This window comes from Lissotriton helveticus, chromosome 7, assembly GCF_964261635.1.
Source record: "Lissotriton helveticus chromosome 7, aLisHel1.1, whole genome shotgun sequence".
Lineage (NCBI taxonomy): Eukaryota > Metazoa > Chordata > Amphibia > Caudata > Salamandridae > Lissotriton > Lissotriton helveticus.
In genome coordinates, this window is record NC_136068.1 from 1,192,948,398 (window position 1) to 1,192,974,670 (window position 26,273).

Below are 26,273 nucleotides of genomic sequence, written 5' to 3' on the forward strand. Positions count from 1 at the left end.
CAGCGGTCCTTCCACGCCTTGACAAAATAAATACAAGGCTATGGACAATGCACCAGCGTGTCTCACAGGACACCCAAAACCGGATTCCGTCGTCATACAAGCTGCTCAGCGCCACTCGACCAATCCGGTAGCACCTCTTACGGCTCATACTTATAAGGATGGCAGACACCTAAATTCCATCAGCAAACATTTTTCTTCAATATCGGCTTTGACAGTGAGCGCAGCAAATTCTCTGGCGATTTTAGGCCTTTGAATGCCAAATGTGGTTAGCCATAGCATCCTTTGTTAGTAGGTCCAGGTATGGGCCTAAGGAAGAGGCATGGAAGATCCTCCATGAGGGTTAAAGTGCGTCCAATGAAATTATAGGTTCTGCCATGGAGGTCACCATCACAGGTTTCAAGCAGTTGGCAGGGGCAGCAGTTCTTAGACGACAAGGATGGCTCAAAGGCACCTCATTCTGCCCAGAATAAGATCTTAGATCTTCCATATGATGGAGAAGATCTCTTTGGAAGTCGGGTGGAGGAAGCCCTTAAAACAATATAGGTGGACAGGGATATCGCCAAGTCTTTGGGGACGGTGTAGCTCAGGAAAACTCCTTTTCGAGTATCCTTAGGAAGAGGATAGCCCTCCAATTGGGGGGGGGGGGCGGATTCAGCAATACCGATACATGGCATACTCATCAAATATCAAAACCAACAAAGGACACTGTTCCTAAACGCTGGGTGCAAATAGTCACGGCACCATCAGCACTAAGTTATGTTGTGATTATGAATATTCAAAATTGCTCCCCTCACTTTGTTGAAGGGTATCTCCTCTGGCGAGAACACTGGACTCCTGCACATTACCAGGAAGAAAACGCTAGAAAAGTAAATCGGGATATGTAGCCATATGTAGCAATACAAAGCCCAGGCACAGATGTTTCTGAGCTGCGATGTCCAAATACCGGCTTACCTTTGTCCCTGGGTGCTGCCTCCTGTACACCTACCCTCTCCGTGTGTCAGCCAGTAATGAACCAAAAGTGCCACGGAAGTTGGTGCTCATTAAGTAATTGGGGCAGACGCCTGGCCGTAAACCCTGTCCTACGGTAATCAGAAGTTAAGCGCATGCACGGGAGCGCGAGTTCCATGTGCATACGTCCGGGTAACTAATCCCCAGTGTACACGCAATGGTTCAATGAATAACATTGTGCCTATATGGCCAAATCTCAAGCTCACCAATACGTTGCTAAAGCTGGCCACACCATTAACTAACCGGCAAAATATCTTTAAATTCATTTGCGCACCAAAACTTGACTCTGCATACACGTGGGGTGCCCGCGTAAGTGCAAATCATACCTTTCTGTTCCTGGACAGATCCCCGTAATGTATAGAAAGTCCATGCTGGTAAAAACCATATATAGTATAGACGGCTACATATAGACAAACCCTGATACTAAAAGGTAAATATGAGAAAGGGGTACAGTAAAATATCACTGGGTTTGCCACCTAAACAAACCCACGTGCCTCCTCTCTCATAAAAAAAGAAGAAAGAAGTGGTGGACAGTTTAGGAGTCCCATTGAAGCTTCCCAGTATCCTCCCCTCCCGCAAAATAAATGGGCCCTAACCGAAAATCACCTTGCATTTCAGATTTAATATTTTGATTCCTTTCAAACCTAATTCTAATTTGCTGCCTTTTGACACCAGGGTTCCACTACTCGGAGATAATGTGCCTGGTGAGGTGACTCAACAGTTTTCAGTCTTTGATTGGCTGTCAACTCTTAAGTAATATCGATGCTAAACAGATCTGTGTTGACTCCAGGAGTTATTTTCTCTGACCCTGCAAGATCCATGGATACACCCTTGACATTGTCACCTCACCTCCTATTTCTGTTCACTGTTCTTCCTCCATAGCCCTCTCTTAACAGCTAAGCCATAGAGGACTGATAATAGACCAAGAAATACAGAGATATTGTAGCATCTGATCGATCTTCTACAAGTGAGATCTCTCACCAGTAAAGAGTAACATGGAGAGACACAAACATGCTTACTTTCTCAGTGAAAAATCACAGCTGGGGAAATCTTGTGTTTCTGTAAATTAGAAGACTTGCAGTCAAAAAACTCTTTGGAAAACTTCACTTCTTATTTAGTGCCATGAAAAAGTCTATGCACTAATGCACAAATTCAGGAACAAATATTCAGTATTTACATCACAATTAAGAATTTGCTACTTTTTCAGTTCTGATTAATAACGTGTTCTTGTTTGCGTTGTGTTCTTGTTATTGTGCAGTTTGTTGGAACACAGAATTCTCTGTGTTAAACCTTTGTTTCCATAGTTCACCAATTCTAATATGCCAAAACATGCTTTGATTTTTTTGCAGGTGATTGACGTTGATAAACCCTCAGAAGATCTGTTCCCTTCAATGTCAAATGAAATTAAAGAGAAGAACAGCCGTTTCCCACCAAAGCCAGAAGCTCCTGTGGACACAATGCTGAAAGACATGGCCACCATCATATTCAGTACCTTCCTATTGGCGGGATGGGTAGCTTTTGTGATCACGTATCCAAAGGTAAACGAGACCATTCCATTATCTGATCTTAAAGCACATTTGTGTTGAAATTATGCAGTATGTTTGATGAAAATAAAACCCAAATCTTTGCCTTAAAGACAAAAGTACTAAGACAGGCTTGTTTATCGAACAAGGTAAACCAGGAGCATGGTTAATAGTGGAGGCCAACAAATACTCTTTATCTGTACCGGACAAATTGAGAGCTTGTTGAATTTTGGGCAAGATATCCCTAGCATTTGACGTGGCCCTTATTCTTTCTTACACCTGCATAAGAGCATATGTAAGTTTGAAAGTGCACTCTGGGTCTATGGTACTCAAAGAAGAATATATGATGTTCTAAAATTCATGTCATGTTCCCAGACTCGTTGAGTATAAGTGTATTATAATTTCTGGGAGCCTTCCCATTCTATGTTCTAGGAAGCTATCAGGAACTGCTCTCCTCTTCATGTATGTGTTCAGCTGATCCAACTCTGAAGGGTTGTTTATTAACAATATCTGCACGGCATGAACCTATTGACCAGGGCACAAGGAGAGGCAAACATGAAGCAGTGCACTAGATGGTATCACATTGGATAAACTAGAATACCAATGATTGGGTTACGATTATAATAACTGGCAGCAAGAAATCTCATTAGGGGAAAACAGGTGAAAGATGAGTACACATGATACAGGATGTATTATCACATGCTGACGTGGTGATGAGGTAGCAGTTGAGTTTGTTTCAGAAGATGAACATGATGACAAAAAAGTAGAGACTGCATGGCATGGTGTTCCAAATTTAGGAAATACGTAGCATGGTAGCAGACTTTCCCAGGCACATTTGTCTTTAGGAACAGACTTGCAGGCAGTGTTGAGATAAATCCACCAAAGTAGTTGACTCAATACAGGTTAAGTAAATGGCTTACGCTGGATGCAAACACACTGGGACATTCCCCTTCAGGGAGAAGGTGATGAGTGTTACATCATGCTCAAGCAGTGCAAGCATAGGAGTGAAAACAATCTGTGCAAGTAAGGTGATTAATTAAAACCTACAAGGAGGATGTGTTTAATTTTCAATTTGACAAAGTACTGGGGACTTGACTGCAGCTTGAAAAGGAAAAAGGAGGTTGAAAGCTATGATTTTAAGAATTACATTTGACTGATGGGAGGTATTCCTTGCAGTGTGGGTTTGTGTGTCGATTAACATGCTTGCACTTTGAAAGGGTTGATTCCAAGGGTAACCAATTGGCAGATTCAGGCCTGAACTATTAAACATCATGTCACCTAAGAAGAAGAGCAGGACCATGTTTTTATGAGGAGCTATGTTACAGGATGCAGTAGTACATACAGTGTTTAAAAAAAACGTTGCGACTGATTCCCTGAAACAGAGGAGAATCGAGATAGAGCAATGGCCCCAGGTTCAAGGTGAATTTTGTATGCTTTAGATATTTCAAAACTTTTCCCAGGTTCTTCAGAGTTGAACCTGCCATGTATGCACCTCTTTGAAGCATTCCTGTAAATCAAGCTCGAAATCATTGTTAACATAGCAGTAAACTGCATTGCTATGACCAAAGGCAAAAAAGTAGTTTTTGTTTAGAAGCACCTTCACTTTGTTTGATACTGCGCAACTTCCAGCCAGTCAGGTGAAAATGCTGAGCACTTCACTACCCTTGATGCCTCCAAATCTCAGATTTTTCTTTTGGCTGCAACCAATAAATACATACCCATGGGTCCATTTTCTTCATTATCTGCCCCATACATTCTCAGACCAAGTGAAAAAAATATTTTTATTGGATCAAAACAAATTAGAACACTTTACTCGGTGATGTGCACATTTGAAATATTTTTGCCTAAGCCCAATTTCCAAACATTGTTTATGCGCTATTATCAGTAAAACTACATGTTAGTAGGAAAGTTTTGTGGTCATTTCAATGGAAAACATCTGTCTGTGAATGACTACCACATCATGCTTTTGTAATATACTTATGAAAAGTGAGTTTTTAAACATGAACTGGGAATTATTACTCCTCCTGCCCAGATGACAATGCTATTAGTGAGCTAAGAGGCAAGCCAGGATTCATGCGCACCCTATATATGTACTCTATTCATGATAAACATACACCAAACAAAAAGTCTAGTAAATAAAGAGTTTTTTTGCACAGCAAAAATTGTGAACCTGCATATTTGAAGGTGCTCTCCTATGTGATAATAAAGAAAAAGGCTGCTTCATAAGGCAAAATAACCTAGGATCACACAATTTGAGACCAGTTCACGGGTCAAGTACATTACAGTTAGGTCAAGTAGCTTATTTAGGTTACTAGACCTGCAAGTCTAGAACATTTTAATGATTTTTTTGAGACCTTTAGAAATGCAGGGCGGCGGGGACCTCGTGATGAGCTCCGAAGAGCAGGTGTCTGTTCTGGAGGTCAATGCAGGAGTCGTCGGGCCCTTGAAGTCACACGCTTGCAGGTCGAACTCCATTATTTTGAAGTCAGGTGGGCTGGCATCAGCACGCGTCGAGACTGCAGTGTGAAGTGGAGCTGTGCAGCGTGCAGTGCCCTCAGGCCACGGCACAGGCAGGGGCTCAGTGGCTGCCGTCCAGCGGCGTCTGTGAGACCAGGGCTGCAATGCGAAGTAGGGCGCTGCTTGTCCCGGTGCTGACAGGTCACGGTGCAAGCAGTGGCGTCTTCATTCCTGAAGCGCTGTTGTCGGTAGACCAAGGGCTGTAATGCAAGACTGGGCAATGCAGTGTGCGGGCCCACAGGTTGCGTTCCAAGCAGCAACGTCAGTCGATGGTGCTGGCATCGATGGACCAAGACTGCGGTGTGGACTGCGGTGTTGTGTAACTTACGAGCAGAGCCCCCAAACCATGGTGCAGGCAGTGGCGTTGATGTCAGTTTGCAGTGGCGTCATCAGTGAGACCGCGATGACGGTGTGAAGCGAGGCAGTGCCCACAGGTTATGGTGCCAGCAGCGGCTCGGTGGTGGTGGCGGCGGGGAGACAAGTGTTGCGGTGTGAAGTTATGTTGGGCAGACTTATAAAGCGCATAGCTGCCCTAGCAACAGGGCGTCTCAGCGCTAACGGACATGTGGCAATAGGAAAGGAATAACTAGAGGTTAGAAAAGAGCCAGGTTTGATCTTGTGTGTCCCGGACCGCAAGGAGGGCAGAGTTCCCTAGGCCTGGGCCAACGCCCTAATGGCGTGCCCCCTCTGCTCTTTGCCTGTGCACTCGGGAGGTACAGGCCAGGTGCATATCGGCGGAGCGCAGGGCTAGAGTCTGAGCATATGGTGAACAGAGCTCTTGCAGAATTTGGGGGCCTTGGCCATGTTAGATTTTGTGTGTGGTGCAGGGAGTCTTAAACTGGGCTCTGTTCAATCGGCAGCCAGGGGAGACGGTGAAGAAAATTAGATGCTTGGGAAGGGCAAAGAGGGTACGTGCTGCCGCATTCTGTGCCCGTTGGAGTCTTTTGGTTACGGACTTGTTCACGCCGAGTAAGAGCTCTTTGCAATAGTCTCATCGAGACTGCACTGCAGATTGGATGATCATCTTAAACGAGAGGGCATTGTCCAACGTAACTCCTAAGTTCTTAACCACAGTTTTCGGTTGGGTGCGGCGGTGCCCTCTGAGTTGCCTTCAGGTCACACGGTCGGCAGTGGTGTTGACTGCGTCTGGTTGCTTTTTACCTCTGTGGCAGCTGAAACACACAGTTCCAAATGCAGGTCCCCAGAGGAAGGCAAAGCCTTTGACGACACAGACTTTTTGAACAGGGGGCAAATCCAGCAAGAGCGAACTGTAACATTTAGTGTGTTTTAAGATAACAGTGATATATGCAATTTTTGTTCTTGTGATGAAGTAACTCTTTCCATGTTATGAATTTGGATCAATGAAATGGTTTAATGTAATGTAATATAAAATTGTTGCATTGCAATCTGTATGATTCGTTGGATGTAATATTGATGTTATTTTCTTTGGATATTTTTATAATACGTTTTGTGTTAGTCGGTAATTTAGTAAGATTGTTAGTAATTGTTTGTATTGTGTATTTTCTTTCTGCAATTCGAAATAATTTTTGTATGAAAGAATATGATTAATAGGTATAAATAAATATACCGGACCAGATTTAATGAATTTTCATTTGGTCCCTAACTAAAAGTGAATTGAGAAGGGGCCAATTTTTTGTGTGTTCATTATAATAGGGTCCAGCCCTCCCTCAGCCCCGCTAAGGACCTATCTCCTTTTGTGCGCATTATCTAAAAGTGGCATTTTCAAACACACAATATAAAAATCATCTTCACTAAAAGATGTATTTTGACACTGAGTTTAAGAAGCCTTAACCTAATTTCTGTATCTTTTCCCAATGGAAAGTTACACTTGTAGGAAGTTCCAAGGCAGGTTCCTGTAGAACACACCAGCACATGTCCCGCCTTTCACATACACTGCACCCTCCCCACGGGGCTACCTTGGGACTACCTAAGGGGTGGCTTACATGTAAGAAAAGAAAAAGTTAGTTCCTGGAAAAGGAGTGCACATGCCAAGTCGACTTGGCAGTTATAAACTGTGCTCAGACACTGCAGTTGCAGATCTGAGTCCCCTTTTGAAAGGTTATTTGTGTGGGTAGCATAACCAGTACTGCAAGTAGTAGCATTTGATTTACAGGCCCTGGAACACACAGTGCACTATACTAGGGACTTACTAGTAAATCATATATCCCAATCATGGAAAACCAATCATAACACAATATACAGTAGGAGAACTTGCACTTTAGCACTCAATAGCAGTGAAAACGCGCAAAGAGACAGTAAACCAGCAAAAAACGAAGTCCAGCATACCATAAAAAACAGGAGGTCGGAAGGCAAAAAGACAGGGGAAAAACGCCAAAAGATGCCAGGTCTAGCAGTGTACTAAAAAGAAGTACAGTGTGCAGGGAGTCCAGTGAGTCTCCAAATGGTTGACTGAGGCAAAAGTAAATGATACTGACGCTCTATTTGTGGTAATGTGTGCAAGTAGTTTGGCTTCTCCAGTATTGAACCCCTTTTACATTCACATGCTTGAATCTTCCCCGTCGTCAAGGTGGGTGTCCCACAGTAGCAGTACTAAGTTTTAAAATTAATTTCCCTTGAAATTCACTAGTATTCAGCAACCAGTCATCATTTTAGAACAGCCAATTAGAGCATAGACCTAGAGTATCTATCCCCTGCAGGGCCACCATACCTCCGGTTTCTTACCGCACGTCGTGTGTTGGGCAGTCTTCCTGAGCTCTGCTCAGGCAGTGTTTCTACTTTTACCCTTCTAAACTTCCAGCTTGCAGTTCATTTCTACGTTCATCTCTTCAGCTGAGGTACAGTTCAGGAGTGAGTGTCCCTTTTTGCTTTTCTTCAAAATGTCTGAGTCTAAAAACAGGTTGTTTAGGCCCTGCAAGACTTTTGGAAAGTCCAGACTTTACTCTGAGGACCCACATCAGGAATGCCTGTATTGTCTGTATCCAGACCATAAGCCCAGAGACTGTCGTACTTTCTCCACAAAAACCCTCAAAGACCATGAGGGAAGGCAGCTTCTCTGGCTACAAAAGAGGTATTCTGCTAAGTAATCAGACTCAGAGATTGAAGAGAAGCCACATACCTCCTCCAAGAAGAGAAAGGAATAAGTATCTTCTTTTTCCTAGAGAGATCCAAGAGTAAGGAAAGATCTGAAGAGGGCTATAAAAAGCAGCCTGCACCCTCTCACGCACAGCAAAGAGCTGGCTCTGCACCTCCATTTGCACGGAATACTCCTTTCAAAGAGGTTTCTTCAGGTAAAATACACCCGTCGACGGCAGCGTCAACGAGACACTCCCTGTCTGAAACCGCTGTCTCCACCGGATCAGGCACGCCGTTGACTGTCTCGCCAGCAACGTTTACACCATCGACATTCAGGACGACAACAACCGTAGTGTCATCGAAGATCGAATTGCTGGTGTCATCGTTGGCAGCAGCTGTAAGGCCATCTCTGTTGACGAGAGCTTCACTGTGGGTGGTCCTGCTCGGCGCTGCACTGTCGACGGTCCTGCTCGGCACCTCACCATCAACTAGCATTTCCACTCAGATGACGCAGTCATTACTACTGTCGATGGTAGCGTCTAAGATCCCGTCGTCTAAGGGAACAGACATTGCTATTCCAAAGGTGATCCCATCTCTTTTACAGGATTTCTCTAAGCTTTCTCCATTGCCCCCTACTCATCTTTGTTTTCCAGGAATCCGAGGATGAGTGTCCTTATGGCCCTGTATATAGCCCTTCACAGCTGAGTCAAATGCCAGGAATCTGAGGACGATGAAGCACTGGATGCCCCTTCTACATATCTAGAGGGTGAAAATTTCTTCGCTGACACAGGACTTCCCAGCGTTCAACGATGGGACACATTTCGAGAACATTATCCATATGAGGAACCGGAGGATGAGCGTCAGCAGGAGCCTTCTATCAGCATCCCTATTTCGTTGGTCACTGACCTACGCTTGATGCTCACCGATTAATACTACGTTTACCTGAGGCTAGCGCTAGTCAGCAGCCAGCTCCTACACAGGAAATACCGGTCATCAATCCGGATCCACAGGCCGTGCCTACGCTACCAAAACACTAAAATCTACCGTCTTTTAAAATACTTGCCTATGCCCAGGACAGTGGTGACTAATCGCAGGAAGAGGGAGAGCTGTTGTTGGACCCGGATGTCTGGGATGAATGGGACGATTATGCGGCGCGCCCACCACCTTCTCCCACTTTGCCGATGGCCAATTCTCCACCTGCGGATATCGGTGGTTTTCATCATCTCTTAGAGCGGGCATCAAAGCGTTTTGATTTTCATGTGCCCGCCAAGCAGACTGAGTGCTTTTTATATGATTTTCGGGCTACTACACAGCGCTCCGCCTGAGCCATTTCCATAGTGGTTACTTGTGGTAGGAGTGCCTGAAGCTAATGAAAACGCCAGCCTCCGTTCCTGCTGTTATCCGGAAATTGGATAAGAAATACAGGGCACCTGAAGTTTCTCCTGCGTGCCTTATTGGTCATCTTTTGCCTGACTCGTTATTATGCAGGCCGCTCAACGAAGATCCAAAAATCCTGCCTTGCTATGGGCAGCTCCACCGCACAAGGAAGGGCGCAGGTTGGATACATTGGCAAAAGATTCTCCGCGTTGGCAGCAACCGCCATGTGGGAGAGACAGTTATAGATTCCTTACCTTAAAATTACCCTCAGGCTTCAGACTGGCTCCGGAGATTTTTTTCGTCCACAGTACCTCTGCGCTTCGAAAGGTGGCGTCGGTCAGCTCTGCGATCGTCGTTGGCGTTGTGATGACGTCGCAGCAGCTAATTAGACGTCACCTTCGTGCGATGACGTCAGTTCTTTCTGTTTTTACGCCAACCAGCGCTGTTCCGGAGAGAACGGTACCTCCAGTCACTTTTTGACTGACTTTTTACTCACTTTTGTCGACATCGTTTTTTGAGTCCATCGACTCCTGGTGCAAGAGGGATGCCCGGTTTCAAGACTTGCGGTTCCTGCCAAAAGCTGATGTCGGTGACTGATCCGCACATGTGCCTGTGGTGCCTGGAACACACCCATGATCCCAAGTCGTGTTCCGACTGCCAGACCATTGATCCGAAGTCTCTGCGGGAGCTGTCCCAAAAGCTTCTCGAGGCCTGGCAGTCTGCTCCTGCCGTTCGAGGTCCTGGACATACTGGACGTCGACGGACCTGTCGTGGAGCCGCCACCACCATTCGTCCTCGCCGTCTTTGCACTCCTCAGGTAAGTTAAAGCACAAGAAGTCAAAGAAGCATCGTCGCTCTTCGACTTCTCCCCCTCCGTTGGCCGATGCAGCAGGTGCCCCTCCAGCACTGCGCTTGCGGAGCCCGAAGGGTCAGCTCCGAGTTTCCATCCCTTCCCGGGACCCGAAGTGACCCCTGCCCAGCTATGAGCTTTTTACGAAGCAATGCATGCCATCTTTTGGCAGCCCGACTCCGCTGGCACGCCTTCTGGACCCACAGACTCAGCTGGGGGCCATGGGCCTTCGACTCCCGCAGCTCCTTGGATTCAGACATGGTTCCGGATCAGCGCCGGTTAACTTCATAGCACCTATCCAGGCACCGAATCCACTGGCACCACATCTGCTGCCGACTCCGGTTGTGTCCCCAGCCGGCGTCGACCCCTGCCTCCACCCTGACGTGGACACTGAGCCAGACCTGCTTCAACCAACGCCGGATCCTGCACCGATGGGTACTTTTTTCCCCTGTTCAACTCTAGGTTTTTAGGCCAGATTGGCAACCGGAGGAGGGTGAAGAAGATTGGGAGGGGTCTGGTGACCTTTTGACTAACCAGTTGGAGTATGACCCGGACTGGAGAGAGGAGTTGGGGGAAGCCAGTGGTCTGGATACCTCTCCAGACCGTGGCATCTTGTCTCCTCCTACCGTGGCTACGGAGGAGGGAACTTCTTATGTAGTGGTGTTGCGTAGGGCGGCAGAGGCTCTCATCCTCGAGCTACCTACGGTGGCAGTCTGGACTAACCTCCTGACAGAGGTACTTCAACCAGCAGCGAGCTTTTCAGATCCCCTGCTGCCTGATAGGGATTCCAAAAAGCTGCACCATCTTGGGAAGAAGAGGTTTTCTTCCTCCAGCTTGTGACTGTGGTCAGTAAACACTGCATGTCTGTTGCGCTGCTACACCCTCTCTGTGTGGGATACAGTAGCTCAGGTGCTGCCCCAGTGCCAGGAGGAGGCCCGGGCCGTGCTCTCCCGTGCAGTCGGGGAGAGATGCAACTAAGTTTACTAAACGCTGTGGACTGGACACCGGTGACTCGCTGGGCAGGGTGATTTCAACGTCTGTAGCCCTTCGACACTGCACCTGGCTGAGGTCAACTGGTTTTTCCGGGATGTCCAAGCTACCCAGATGGACATGCCCTTTGATGGCCGTGGCCTCTTCGGCGACAAAGCAGACAGTGCGCTAGAGCGCTTCAAGGACTTTCGGGCTACAACCAAGTCCTTGGGCCTCTCCACCACCCGTCCTGCGCAGCCTGCTTTTCGCCCCTTTCGTGGCTGCGGAAGGGGTGCCTTGCCACATCCCACCCAGAGCCACAGGCCAGTGCAAGCTGTCCAGCCCCTGCGTGGCTGGGGACGTGGAACCCACCGTGTGGGTCTGGGGACCAGCGAGCGGGCCAGTCCACCACCACCGCCTCCTCTGCAGCAGCCTCCAAACCCTCCTAGTCTGACCCTTCAGGGCCACCAATCGCCAGTGGGCGGCAGGATTTGCCATCACTGGCGCACCATCACGTCAGACAGGTGGGTTTTGCAAATAGTTTGAAGGGGCTACTCCCTCCCCTTCGAGACTACCCCCCCAACCATGCCACCTCAGTACCATTGCATGTCGGAGGATCATCTGGCCCTTCTCCAACAGGAAGTTACAACTCTTCTGACCGAGGGAGCCATTGAGCGTGTTCCTGCCCCAGAAGTAAGTCGTGGTTGCTACTCCCACTACTTTCTGGTGCCCAAGAAGGACAAAGACCTGTGGCCTATCTTGGATCTCACGAACGTCAACTGCTTCTTCCGCAAGGAGAAGTTCAAAATGTTGACACTAGCTTAGGTCCTGTCTGCCCTCGACCCTGCAGACTGGATGGTAGCTTTGGACTTGCCGGACACTTACTATCACATCCCCTTCCTGCCCGCCCACCGGCGTTACCTGCGGTTCACAGTAGGCCACGAGCACTTTCAGTTTACCAAGCTCCCCTTTGGCCTTACCTGTGCCGCTTGGGTGTTCACGAAAGTGATGGCCATGGCCGCAGCTCATCTGCTCAGATTAGGGTTTCCAGTCTTCCCCTATCTTGACAACTGGCTGTTGAAGGCGGGCTCGTCCCAGGCAGTCATTTCCCACCTCCAGACTACAGCGGACCTCCTGCACTCATTGGGGTTCACTATAAACCTGATTGCCTTTCAGGAGCTCCTTTTCATCGGAGCAGTTCTGGACATGACGAAGTTTAAGACTTATCATCCCGAGCAGAAAGTCAGGGATATTCAGGCTATGATTCCGATCTTTCAGCCCCTATCCCTGGTTTCGGTCTGAATGACCCTGAGGCAGCTGGGCCTCAGGCCTCCTACTAGTAGATCATGCCAGGTGGCATATGCAGGCTCTACAGTGGGACCTGAAGTTCAAGTGAGCACAGCATCAAGGGCATCTGTCCGATTGCGTTCAGATGTCGGAGGGCACTGCACGAACGTGGATTGGGTCAACGGCAGATCGCTCTCCCTTCCCCAACCGGAGATCACAGTGGTGACGGATGCATCCCTTCTGGGGTAGGGCGGCCACATGGGAGAGGCGGAGATCAGAAGCCTCTTGTCTCTGGCAGAGTCCGGGCTCCACATCAACCTTCTGGAGCTTCCGCTATCCGTCTTGCACTAACAGCATTCCTTCCCTCTGTCTGAGGAAGAGTAGTGCAGGTGTTATAGGACAACACTACCACCTAGTGGTTCTGCAACAAACAGGGTGGGGTGGGGTTGTGGACCCGATTTCAAGAGGCTCTCCGACTCTGGACGTATCTGGAACATCAATGTATCTCTTGTGGTTCAACACCTGGCAGGTTGACTGAAAGCCAGGGTGGATTAACTCAGTCCCAGGTGCATGATGGATCACGAATGGCGTCTTCACTCGGAGGTGGTGCAAGATCTCTTTCAACAGTGGGGAGGGCCTTGGTTAGATCTATTCACCACCCAAGAGAACATGCAAGTTCAGCAATTCTGCGCATGGGAATTTCCAAGGCGGCACCGCTAGGCGGCGCTTTTCGTCGAGAGTGGAGTTGCCGTCTTCTATACGCCTTCCCGCCTATACCACTTCTGCCGAGAGGGCTGAAGAAGACCAAGCGTGGGCTCAAGTAACTCTTGTGGCTACGGATTGGGCATGAAGAGTTTGGTATCAAATGCACAGGGCCATCGATCCTCCGATCAGACTGCCTCTTCCGGAGGATCTTCTGTCGCAGCAGGGGATGGTCGTCCACCCAAACCTGTCCAGGCTCCACCTCCTTGTGTGGGGATTGAGCGGTGGCAGTTGATAGCTTTTGACCTGCCTCCCGTAGTCTGTGATGTTATCTTGGCAGCCAGGCGTCCCTCCACTAAGACGGTATATGCCTGTAGATGGAACAAATTTGAGTTTTGGTGTGCAGCAAAGGGTGTGGATCCCCTATCTGCCCATTTTCTTAGGTTCTCTTGTTCCTTCTTTCTTTGGCCCAGCAGGGCTCTGCTCTGGGCACTATTAAGAGCTACCTCTCGGCCATTACAGCCTTTCTTAGGCTTCCTGATCAGCCTTCTCTTTTCAAGTACCCTGTTGTAAATCGCTTTCTTAAGGGCATTATTCATCTTTTTCCTCGTGTTCCCTACATAATGCCTCAGTGGGACTTGAACATGGTTCGTACTTACCTTATGTGTGCTCCTTTTGAGCCGCTCCATAACTGTCCTCTCAGACTTCTTACTTTAAAGACTGCCTTTCTGGTTGCCATCACTTCTGCTCGCAGAGTGAGTGAGCTCCAGGCTCTTTCTTCAAAACCTCCTTTTCCGACGGTTCATCCGGACAAGGTCGTCCTAAGAACCAGATCTTCCTTTCTTCCCAAGGTGGTTACTACTTTCCACATTGGTCAAAGCATAATTTTGCCCGCCTTCTTTCCGCATCCTTCTAAGGAGGAAGAGAGGCTCCACCGTCTGGATCCAAAACGTGTGCTTTCGTTTTATTTGGATCGCACCAAACAATTCCGGGTGGCTGAGCAGCTCTTTGTCATCTCCGTGGGCGCATAAAAGGTCGGGCCGTGCACAAACGGACAATCTCTAAGCGGGTCATTTTGTGCATTAAAGCTTGCTATTCCTTGGCAAAGAAGGAGCCTCCATTGGGGCTGCTTGCCCATTCCACCACGGCAACAGCAGCTACTACTGCTTTGGGACGCGATGTTCCTCTCAATTACATCTGCCAGGCAGCTTGGTGGGCATCTCTGCACACATTTACAAAGCACTACTTCCTGGACAGCCCAGTCTGGAGGAACGGCTTCTTTGGCAGTTTTGTTCTCCAGGACTTTCTGGTGTGAACTTGGTTCGCGGACCCGCCTCAGGGGTTGGTAATGCTGGGGTATCTATTCTAGGGTAAGGAATCTATAACAAATTGTCTCTTTCAGATGAACAAGGTACTTACCTTCGGTAACAATATATCTGTAAGAGACCTAGATTAGTTATAGATTCCTTACCTCCCCCCAGCCATCCTCCCCGGTCTGCAAACTGACTCCTAAGGTTAAGGACTTCCTTTCAATGCCCTAGTTTTCTGCAGCAGTGGTCAGTGTCTTGCATGGCTCTGCGCTTTTGGCGTGGAATGTCGTGTATAAGAAATTACGTCAGCGCTCGAGGGCGGCATCTAAGTAGCTGCTGCATCGGTCATCACGGCGACCACAACGCCAATGACTAACGTGGAGCCAACCGACGCCACCTTTCGACGCGCAGAGGTACTGCTAACGAAACAATTCTCCAGATCCAGTCTGACGCCTGGGGGTAATTCTAAGGTAAGGAATCTATAACTAATCTGTCTCTTACAAATATATCATTACCAAAGTTAAGTAACCTGTTCATCAGGGCCTCCAACGCCATGGCTATCCTCTTGAGATATGACCGGCAAATGTGGTTCGACATCTCCCCCATGATGGAATATCTTCCAGAGGATAAGAAGAAAGAGGCAAAGGATGTTCTGTTAGAAGGAGAGAGAGCCTCCTCTGAGATTATTGATGTGGCGCTTGACATTTCATCTACTGCCTTTAGGCAAATGGCGGGATGCAGCATTGTTGAGGCAGCGGGATGGATTAGAGCAACAACATCCTCCCTGAGGTTCAGGGTAAGGTGCTGGATATGCTGTGACAGCAAATACTTCTTTGGCAAGCACGTAGATGAAGCGCTGCAGGCGATAAAGTGCGATACGGACACAGCCAAATCCCTAATTAATTTACAACAAAATTAATTTTCTTCTTTCTGAGGAAGAGATGGAGGTCAGTTTCCCTCTCGGCCTCCAGCTGCGTTTTCAACCCTACTACCAGCAGGGATTTGAGCCCCAATATTCTACACAGTCCCTCGCCTCAAAAAAGTGCATTTCTGTATGGATTTATAAATCAAAGCTGGGGATGATATCATCCTGCAGCCCGTTGATCCCACACTGCCCTTACGGATGAGACCTCTCCAGAAGCAACTCGAAGCTCGGTGGATTCTATCTCGAGGCTCCTTCGGAGATCGTTTCAGTCACACCAGAAGTCACCTGAGCAATCTCCTGGTGGGCGATCAGGGACAATCTCTCTCAAGGTCTATACTTCCTCTCAGTGAAACTGGATATGGTGATGACGTTGGACGCTTCCATGGAGGGTTGGGGAGCTCACCTTCAGGAATTACAAGTCCAAGGGAAGTGGTCAGACCAAGAAGCATTGTGTCTCATAAATCTGTTGGAATTAAAAGCAGTATTTCTGGGCCTCCAATCTTTTCTTCCAAATATCAGGGATCGTCGATACTTGTCTGCGCGGACAACACCACCATCATGTTATCCATGTTATACCTACAGAAGCAAGGTAGGACAAGGCCTCATGCCCTGTCAATCCTAGTGCAGCAGATCTGGGAATGGCTAATAGCCCACACCATATTGATGCAAGTACAACACATACCAGGATTCCAAAGCAAATGCAGCAGGGACACCAAGCAATGTCACAAGTGGGAGTTAAACGTGACTCCGCTACTGAGAGTATTTCAGTGTTGGAGGTTGCCAACCCTAGATCTATTTACTACACCACTCAACAAAAAATGCAAATTTTACACCAGCAGATTTATCAACCAGGCTCTCTGGGGAACACCTTCCACTTTTCCTGGGAAGGAACATTTGCTTACGCATTCCCTCCATTTCCGCTCATTCCAAGAGTTCTGCAGAAACTCAAGCAGAAGCCCTGCCACATTATCCTCTTTGCCCCGGCGTGGGCAAGGCAGTACTGGTACACAGAGCTGTATCACCTATCAGAGTCTTCGCCAATCCATTTCCAGACAACTGAGAATCTGCTTTTCATGAACCAAGGCCAAGTGGTTAATCCACAGATTCACACACTTAATTTGTCAGCTTGGCTCTTCATCACACAGAACTTGTAGCTTTAGCACTCTGACCAATGCCAATCCATACTTCATAGAGCCCGAGCTCCTTCCACACTCAACTGCTACTCTGCCAAATGGAAGCCGTTCTGCTCATGGTATGTCGAACACTCTTGTCATCCTCTCTCTTCACCTCCAGAGGACATTGTACCGTATCTTTTGTATCTTGCTAAGGCTGGTCTTTCCCATTCATCAATTAGGGTACACCTGGTGGCAATTTCCAGATACAGGAGACGTTCTGGCCACTTCTCCTAGTGGTCCAACCGGCTGGTTAAGGAGTTTATGAGGGCTCTTTAGGGCCAACCCACCGATAAGACCTCCTCCAGTTCCCTGGCAGCTGAACAGTGTCTTGTCACAACTTATGAGGTTGCCTTTTGAGCCAACTCCCAAATGCAATTTGAAATGCCTTTCATGGAAGGTGGCTTTTTTTTGGCTATCACGTCTGCTCGATGCATTAGTGAGATCCAAGCCTTAACCAGGCGGAGCCTTACATGCAGTTTCACTAGGACAGAGTGGTATTTTGCACAAATCCTTCTTTTATTCCGTGCCTTCCATGTTTCATCTCAATGAGCCAGTGGTGTACCTTCCCTTTTTTCCCCTCTCCATCTTGACATACAGCGAGGACCCTCCAGTCTCTGGACATTAAGCATTGTTTAAAATGTTACTCTCCAAGAACAAATGCTTTCCGTAAATCGTCCCAGCTGCTCATCGTCTTCTCTGCCCCTAGAAAGTGTCAGGCCTTGACACGAGCATCTATTGCACGCTGGGTAATCTCGACTATAATCTTCTGCCATGAGAAAGTAAAACGCCTGCTTGCGGCCAAGGTCACAGCTCGTTCCACCCAGAAGGTACTGTTTAGTGGTTGTCTCTTTTTCTTTATTTACATCGTCTGTCTTTGATTATTATTTTCAGTTTTGGGTCGCATGGTGTGATGGTTCACCTTTTCCCGCCCCCTTTGTTACTCGGGAACTGCTTACTATTCTGATGCAAGCATATGAATCTATAAAAGATACAATACTGGAGAAAAAACAAGTTACTTACCTGGACCCTGTGGTTCTCCAGTATTAATATTTTTATAGATTCACATGCGGCCCTTCGTCCTCCCCTATTAGGTTCACCAATCAATACCTCTATTATTCCTCCATCTACTGGCACTCAGGGGTACAGCTCACAAAAAAATTCCGGATCTAGTCTGACACCTGGGGATAGTTGTAAGGTAAGGAATCTGCAGCTAAATAGATTCTCTAGCAAATAAGGCGTTTGGTGTTGCCGAAGGTAAGTAACTTGTTCTTCATGGTTACCTTTTATTTAGTCAATCAAGATGTGGAGGTTATAGTAGCTTGAATGCATCTAGGGAAAAGAAAAGATGACATTGGTGCTTTATTTTCTTTAAATGAAATACAAAAATGAAATATAAATAGTATGGTGCCCCATCAAAAAAAACAATTGTGGCAATAGACCACCTGGTCCCCCGGTGCATTGCTTCAAATTTCCCACCATATGTCCTACACAGCCTCTGTATAGGTCTATAAAGTGCTGCATGCAGCCTGCTATTTCTAAGCGCTGCAAATAACAGCTGTTTTAAAAAGCCACTGTGCCTCCTAACTTGCATTTCCGTTTAGACCCCCCGCCCCCCAGTAAGATGTCTTTCTGTCCCTTCATAAAAACAATTGTGCCCACCTGCTCGCTTCCTGAGCCATCACTATGTGGCCCCCAAAAGCTATCCCACAGCACTTAGAATTATATACACTATAGTGCTACTTGCGGAAGCACTGCATAAAAACATATGTAGTGGTGTACCAAGAGTGCCATGGGCCCTAATGCATGCAAGGAAAATTGCCCCTCTTCGCGTGCTGCTGGTTAAGAAGTTTTAAAAAAATGGTGCAATCTGGGTGCAGTGAACTCCATAATCCCTTGCACATCAGTTTTACAGCACCTGCTGAACTATTGAAATCTACCCACCTGAAAATTCCCCTCTACCTTGGGTCACTGTTTTGAGCTTCCCAAAAGGCTCCATCTTTCCCTTTATTATTGTGTTTTATATAGTAGTGCATACTGCCTGAAATTTCGTATCACTATAAATACCAGGTGTTGAAAAAGACCCACTGCATCTCAACCCTGTGCCATTGCTCTGAGGCCCCCAGCAGGCTGTCATCCTGCCCATTTGTGATTTTGTTCTATATAGCACTGCACTCACCCGTCATTTGGAAGCACTGTGAATAATGGATACAAAATATATATATAGGCTCCTGCCTCCCCTTATTGCATTTTCTGCATTACACTGAGTGTGTTTCTTAATAACCAGTGGTTTATTGGTCCTTAGGTGAATAGTTTAAGGGGATCTGGGATAGGGCAGGTACTACACCTGCCACATGGATAGTGGCCTGTGGCTGGTAGGATGCGCCAGAGAGAGGTATTAGCTGTGAGGGCAATTTCTGGTGTACGAGGATGTGTGTATAAGCATGTCCCTGATGTATTGTCCTCGTTCAATGGACAACAATTATAATTGCATTTAGAATTTCTAAATGCTTGATAATGATCTTTTTCCCTTGATTGGACACAGATGAAAACATTAGTGACACAAGTTAGTCTAACGTTTCTGGTTCTACTGCAGGTTTCTCAAAGTGACTCTGCAGTTGTTTCGTTCTCTTTTTTCTTTTGGACTTCTTTAATGAATTTGTTAAAGTTGTTGTGGTCTGTTAGTTTCTGGATCAGTTCCATTGCTTGTTTGTTATAGTGTTGCCTACTTGAGTAATTGCATCGAATGCGCAAGAACTGGCTGTAGGGTCAATTCTGTCTTAATGATCTTGGCTAATGACTATCAGATCGTAGTTACCCATTTGTGTGTGTTGGTTTATGATGCATTGTGGTTGCTAATCATCTATTTATGGCAGTGATTTTCAGATCATTGATAACCAGGAATTCTGGCTAAACATTTGTGTAAATTTGAGAAAAGGATCCTCTTTGAGCCAATGGGTGAAATCTAAAGATGAACAAGTGCTTCTTGTAAATATGATCATTATGTCTGTGTAGCAACACCATAATTTAATGTGTGACATATAAGGGTAATCCTCATAAATGAAATTCTTTTCGACCTAGTGAACATTGAGACAGGCTACACTGGCAAGAGTACTCTCCATCAATGTCCTTTGGATTTGATGGTATAACATTTCTTTGTATTGAAAGAAATTCTCTGTTGGTGTAAGTCTTGCACGTTCCACTGGGAACTGTATTGAGCTAATGCAGTTCCACCCCAAATGGGGCAGGACAGACTCTAGAACACAGATCTACTCTTGTGCAATGCTGTCATATTAGAGCCTCAATGTCTAAGCTCATCAACAGGTCAGTGTCTGGATTAAATGCTAAATCTTGTAATAGTAATCCTATAGTTTTGGTATCTTCTAAGTACAAATTGGTTTTGCTCGCCATTGGTCTGAGGAACCAGTCGCAGAACCGGGAGAGAGGTTCTAAGATTTAGTCTATACAAGAAACTATTGGTCTGCTGGGAGATGGTCTTTGCGGTTTCCGAATTTTGGGTAGTGTATAACAATATGGAGTGCGTACGTTTCTTGCAACTAAGTTGGTCTTCTATTTAGTATTCCAACCCACTTATGCAGCCTCCACGACGGTATCATTGATGGTCTTAAGAACCCTGTTGGTCGAATCAGTCTGTAGAACTTCAAAGCTGGTTCTGTCTGACAGTCTCATACATATCTTTGGTGAGAGCCCCTATGGTGCTCCCACCCCCTGATCTGTATTATTGAGTAGGGTCTGAGGCTTTCACTTCAGTTTTGGGTAGATTGTGGAAAACCTCTGTAGTTTGTGCGGTCATAGTCAATATCTATTATCACTGCCTGTTCAAAGGTTAATATATCTGCTTGTAGAGAGTGTGCTCATGGTTAGAAGATTAATTTGTTATTGGCCAGTATTCACCAGTGTGTGTTCATCAGTTTCTCTATTACTATAGTATGATCTGAGTCTGATTTTGCGCAAATAATTTGGGTAGTTTGCACCTCAAGTTGAACATGTCTAGTCTTGGTGTGGGGACAGAGCAGAGACCCTTGTTGAAGATCTTTTACTGCACAGTTGTCAGGGGATTGGTGGTCTGATTTACAACTAGGTCAGGGGTCTTGCTTGCTTCCAGTTGGGTCTCCTTTCCCTTGCTCCTTGTCAACGTCTATGTGATTCCTCTATCCACTCTACTTCGTTGTCCTTCTAACTGCTAAAGCCTCGTGCCCTTTCTCCTCCAGAAAAGCAACCCTGCCTCTTGGGAATGGGAAGCACAGGGTAAACAGTTGCCAGGAGTTACATGTGGGATACAATATGTTAGGCCTACTGCCTCCTCCCCTGCCCTCCAGCCACTGACCCCTGTGAGTGTTGGCCTAATCCCTATCAACTGTTCCAGCCCATTCAGAATGTTTCCATGGTTTGCATTCGTGACTACAGTAATTAGAAATCCCAGTCCTGCTTAAAACTGTAGACCTCCCATCTAAATGACTGGGATCATTGAGACCAGCTGTAGATGCTATATCCCCAGCTAGACTTCATCGCCACTTTACTGAGGCAGAAATTCGTGTTCCTTCCTCAGAAGGCACTAGAAACTAGGGCGATACGTTTTCAATGAATTGGTGTATCATATTATCTTGCCCTTTTAATCCATTTCCGTGTAACCAAGTCCTCATAAAGTCCATAAGGGATCGAAATGCCATGATTTGCATACCACCAGCATGGCCAAGACATTATTAGATCAGCGGTCTACTGCAGTTGTCTCATTGCCCACTGATCCCTCTCAATTCCGTCGAGCTCTTCAGTCAAGATAGTAAGGGCAAGACTTACACCAGCACATTCAGTCCATGAACCTGGTGACCAGGCTCCTCACCACACAGAATTCAGATAATTTGACAATTCTACAAAATGCAGACACATCCTAACAAGAATCCACACCTCTTCTACCGACTAGGACTTCTGGTGCTAAACAGAAACTTCTGCACTTGTATGGGCTTCCACCCACTCATGTTGCAGTCTTACTAAAAAATTCTGCTTTATCTCCTTCATCTGTCCAGAGAAGGACTCCAATATGCATCAATTAAAGTGCACCTTACTGAGAGATTTTTCTTGATCACCCTCCTTTTTCTTACAAAGGAACATCAAGGAATTCAAGAAGGAAATTTTAAGGATACCTTCTCCAGTACAATGTTCACTTGTCCACTGGAAGTTGAACATAGTCTTGAGCCAAGTCATGTCAACCCCATTTTAGACCAATCGTGAGACAGCACTTGTCCATGGCCTTTGATATCTGCATGGCGGTACAAAAGGGGGTGGTGATGGACGGAGCATCTGAACCAATCAAACACTCACACCCAGTCAAAAGATCTGGGTTTAATCCATCACCGTTCTTTAGCCCACTCTGCCACCCCACTTCAGACATGACCATATGCAAATCAGTCTGACCCTGTGCCTCATGGGAACAGTCCAGCCCGAACTGCCAAGCCATGTCTTTCCTGGACCGGAATCAAGCATCCTAGGACCGATTTCTGGCTATCAGCCGTCTTCAGCCAGGATAGCTTGACTCCAGTGGTGTGGAGAGCATGGGACTCACGTCTGAGCATACCCATCCCACTCGGGGTGACAAATACAAAACAACAGTTGATGGACAGAATGCAGAACAATGTCATACATTCACCCCAGTACAGAGATCTGGGCCTAAATCCATCGTTTTTTTGCACTCCACACCACCCCAGTTCAGACATGGCCATATGCAAATCAGCCTTGACCCTGTCCCTCATGGGAACAGTCCAGCCCGAACTGCCAAGCCATGCCTTCCCAGGACCGGAAACAAGCTTCCTAGGACCGGTTTCTGGCATTTCAGCCGTCTTCAGCCAGGCTTGCTTGAATCCAGTGGCAAAGTGAGCAAAGGACTCACGTCTGAGCATACCCTGCCAATTTATGGCGAACAAAGCGGTACAAAAGGGGGTGGTGATGGACGGAGCATCTGAACCAATCAAACACTCGCACCCAGTCAAAAGATCTGGGTTTAATCCATCACCGTTATTTAGCCCACTCTGCATGCCAAGTATAGCTGCATGACAAGTAGGTGAGATTTAGACATTTGCAATTAAAAATCCATTCATTCAGTTTTGCAAAAGCAAATTGAAATTGCAAATGAATTCTAAGGTTATGCTGAAGGTGCTTTTATCTGAGAAACTGGTTGTTCTCTATTTCTTCTTTCCTAACAATGTGGAAAGGGCACTGAATTCCTGCAGGTACACACAATTCTCAATTGGTAGGTAGGACAAAAGACTCTCAAACCTCAGATTAACTCTTCATCTTATTTGAACTCCTTGCAAGTAGTCATTCCCTCGCAAAGCTTGGCATACCAAGTTAAATCTCTGCCTGAATCACCCTTTGTCATGAGAAAGCAAATGTTCCTTGGTTTAGAAAGTAATTGCACACTCAACAAGAAGTATTCCATCTAGAGTGGCGTTTTTACTCTGGGTACACCAAGACTTCTGCTGTGCTGTACCCTGGAAGAACAGACGCCTGTTCACCAGACGCTATGGGGCCTGTTGATTTGAGCAATCTGGTTTACAGAAAGGGAGTCTGCTTCCCTCTTTCTGTAAGTTAATGTAATTGCTTGCTGCTCTGATTCAATTAGTGAATCTATGAACATTCCAGTTGCGTAGGTCTCCACCCTTGGTATCTTTCATAAATGTGCATACAACCCTCTTTCCTCCATGGTCAGAGTTTCTTCTTCATGCTTGTGCCATGAAATCTGAGCTATAATGGGCTTCAGGGGAAGTGCAGTGTGCAGCTTATTCACCTCCTTTGAAACTACCCAAACCTCAGCCACAAAGGTGAATGTGCTACTGAACAAATGCTTTTTGCTTTTGCTCTGGACATTCAAACATGGTTTATTGCTTTCTTCTAATAATGCAGATCTCCAGCTTGAAAACCGAGAATGATTCAAGTATGTGAATCTTTGGAAGATATAGGACGAATAGTCTGGAGGGTAGACCTAATGGCAAAAAAGGAAAAGTGTATCCTTTTATTTAAAACCCCTCACTCACCAGCCTAGCGGTGACATGCTTCATCATCGGGGTCCACCCTGGTGGCCTAGCGTCACCAGGGTGTGCTTCGACACCTGAACTACAGTGAAGCGGGTTGTGACTGTAAGTGCAAAAAGAAAAATATGTTAAAAATTGTCCTGGTTTTACTCAAAAAAATAACTTTATTATAGAGCAACTGGACAGTGTTAAAATTAATGGCGAGATGTTAGTAGGCAATATACGACCTACTCATCTCTATATGTGTTGGTGTGTATTGGTCGACATGTTTCTACCAATGGGCTAGTGCCCGGTTTCTTCAGGACCAAAAAACAGGTGGACGGGAGGTGTGGGCCCCCTAAAAGGCTCACCCTGTCCTGATCCCCTGTTGACCCACAGGCAAGTTGCTCGGGGTGCGTGTGCTCAACTGAATAAGTGAGCAAGGAAAAAAATGTGAAAAAGAGACCTGTGAAGGAAAAGGGTAAAAGCAAAATTTCAATTATGATCATATTTACTATCCTGTAACGTCGTGAAGTGTCTCTTTATTGTGAAATACCATGCCATACAGGTTTCGTGTCACACCCTCCGGGTGAAGAAAGTGGCATCCGAAGATGCTAGGCATATTTATTGATCAATAAGTGCGTACATGGCTGCATGCGTTGTGCTTATCATACTTGTATGCCCACTGGGTGACGCCCTCTGAGGGCGCGTGCAACGCAGCAGTCGAGTTCAAGGGGCTATGCTAAGTCTGAATAATCACGACCACAGAAACCAAGGTCCTCAACAAGGGATTAGGATTTGTACCCACAGCAGTTCTTGACAAGTTCAAATTACACTGCGAACTAGCGGCCTTCTTCCGCAAACTCAAACTTAAAGCATTCTTTGAGAAAAATACCCCGGGTGAACCAAATGAAATCACCAATGAGACAGGTCTCAGAACAAGATCAGGCTTCATACCACCACCACATTGTGTCCCGGTGGAAATCAGCACCTTTGAACAGGCTGTGTTCAATGATATTGAAGCCCTAACAGAGAATGCTCAGTACAAGAACAACAGCAGAGCTGAGAATCAAGCACTGTCTGATTTGCAAAACGATGACAACATAATAATCAAACCAGCCGACAAAGGCGGAGGCCTAGTGGTCATGAACAAAAGTGACTATGATGCAGAATGCAAACGCCTACTGAGTGACACCAATAATTATCAAACACTATCGGTGGACCCAACCGAAGACCTACGCATTGAAATTACCAATATGGTAGAAACAGCAGAATCCGCTGGAGACATCTCAAAACAGGAAGCTGATTATCTGAGCACAACTGAGGGCAAGATCCCATATTTTTATGTGGTACCGAAGATGCACAAAGGCAAATTACCTCCACCCGGCAGGCCCATCGTATCAGGAATAGGATCATTACTAGAACCTCTGTCTAGATTTTGTGATTTTTTCTTGAAAACAATCGTACAGGGCACAAGTACATACTTGAGGGATACTAAAAGCTTACTAACCCTTCTGGAAAACATCAAAGTAGAAGAAGACTACATTCTGGTAAGCTTTGACATAGAAAGCCTTTATACCAACATACCACAAGATGCGACAATTGAGGTACTGAGACAAAAACTTGACAATTCTGAGTGGAACCACCGCACCCCTAAGGACTTCATTGTCAATTGCGCAATCCTTGCCCTAAAAAGGAACTTCTTCGAATATGAGGGGACCCTGTACCTCCAAATTGGGGGGACTTCCATGGGCAGTGTTTTTGCCCCCAGTGTAGCGGGGCTTTACGTCTACGACTTCGAGAAGAAATTCGTCCTGTCAGCAAACAATCCCTTTGGTTCTCACATAAAATTCTGGCGGCGATACATAGACGACATCTTCACCATATGGCAAGGGCCACGAGAGACACTGTCATTCATCACTTGGCTGAACACCTGTGATCCCAACTTAAGATTTACCCACAGCATAGACACAAACAAGATGGTCTTCCTTGACATAGAAATCCAAAAAGAAAATGAAAGCTTGATAACCAAAACACACTTCAAGCCAACTGCGAAAAATAATCTCCTGAGATTTGACAGCTTCCATCCCCGCCCCCTCAGGGAAAACCTGCCATATGGACAGTACTTACGACTAAGAAGGAACTGCAGTAAAATATCTGATTACAAAGAACAGACGCAAGACCTCACAATTAAACTCACTAATCGAGGCTACCCCCAGACAATCATCAACAGATGCCAGAAAAGAGCAAGGAACCAACCACAAGAAGCTCTACTCGAGGACACACCCAAAAACAAGGAAGACATTCCACTCACGTGTGTTACAACATACAATGCTTTATCCAATCAGGTGAGCAAAAGCATACGAAAACATTGGTCCATACTCTGCACTGGCAAATACAAATGGGAAAAACCTCTTTTCTCGTACAAAAAGGTGCGCAGCCTAAAAGACAGATTGGTCAACACTCGGCCAAAGACTACTGCCAACGACACCAACCCCACTATCACTGCCATATGGGGTCTCCCACCAGTAACTGGACACTCCAGATGCGGGGA

The 26,273-nt window shown here is 46.4% G+C and overlaps 1 protein-coding gene across 2 annotated transcripts in view; it reads left to right on the forward strand.

The window, feature by feature from the left end:
- Positions 1-26,273, forward strand: part of ERN1 (endoplasmic reticulum to nucleus signaling 1) — a 673,999-nt gene that overhangs the window by 454,324 nt on the left and 193,402 nt on the right. For both annotated transcript variants that reach the window (XM_078654351.1, XM_078654350.1), the window contains exon 12: positions 2,358-2,546. In XM_078654351.1, coding sequence (XP_078510477.1) covers positions 2,358-2,546 — 189 coding nt within the window. The remainder of the gene's footprint in view (positions 1-2,357; positions 2,547-26,273) is intronic.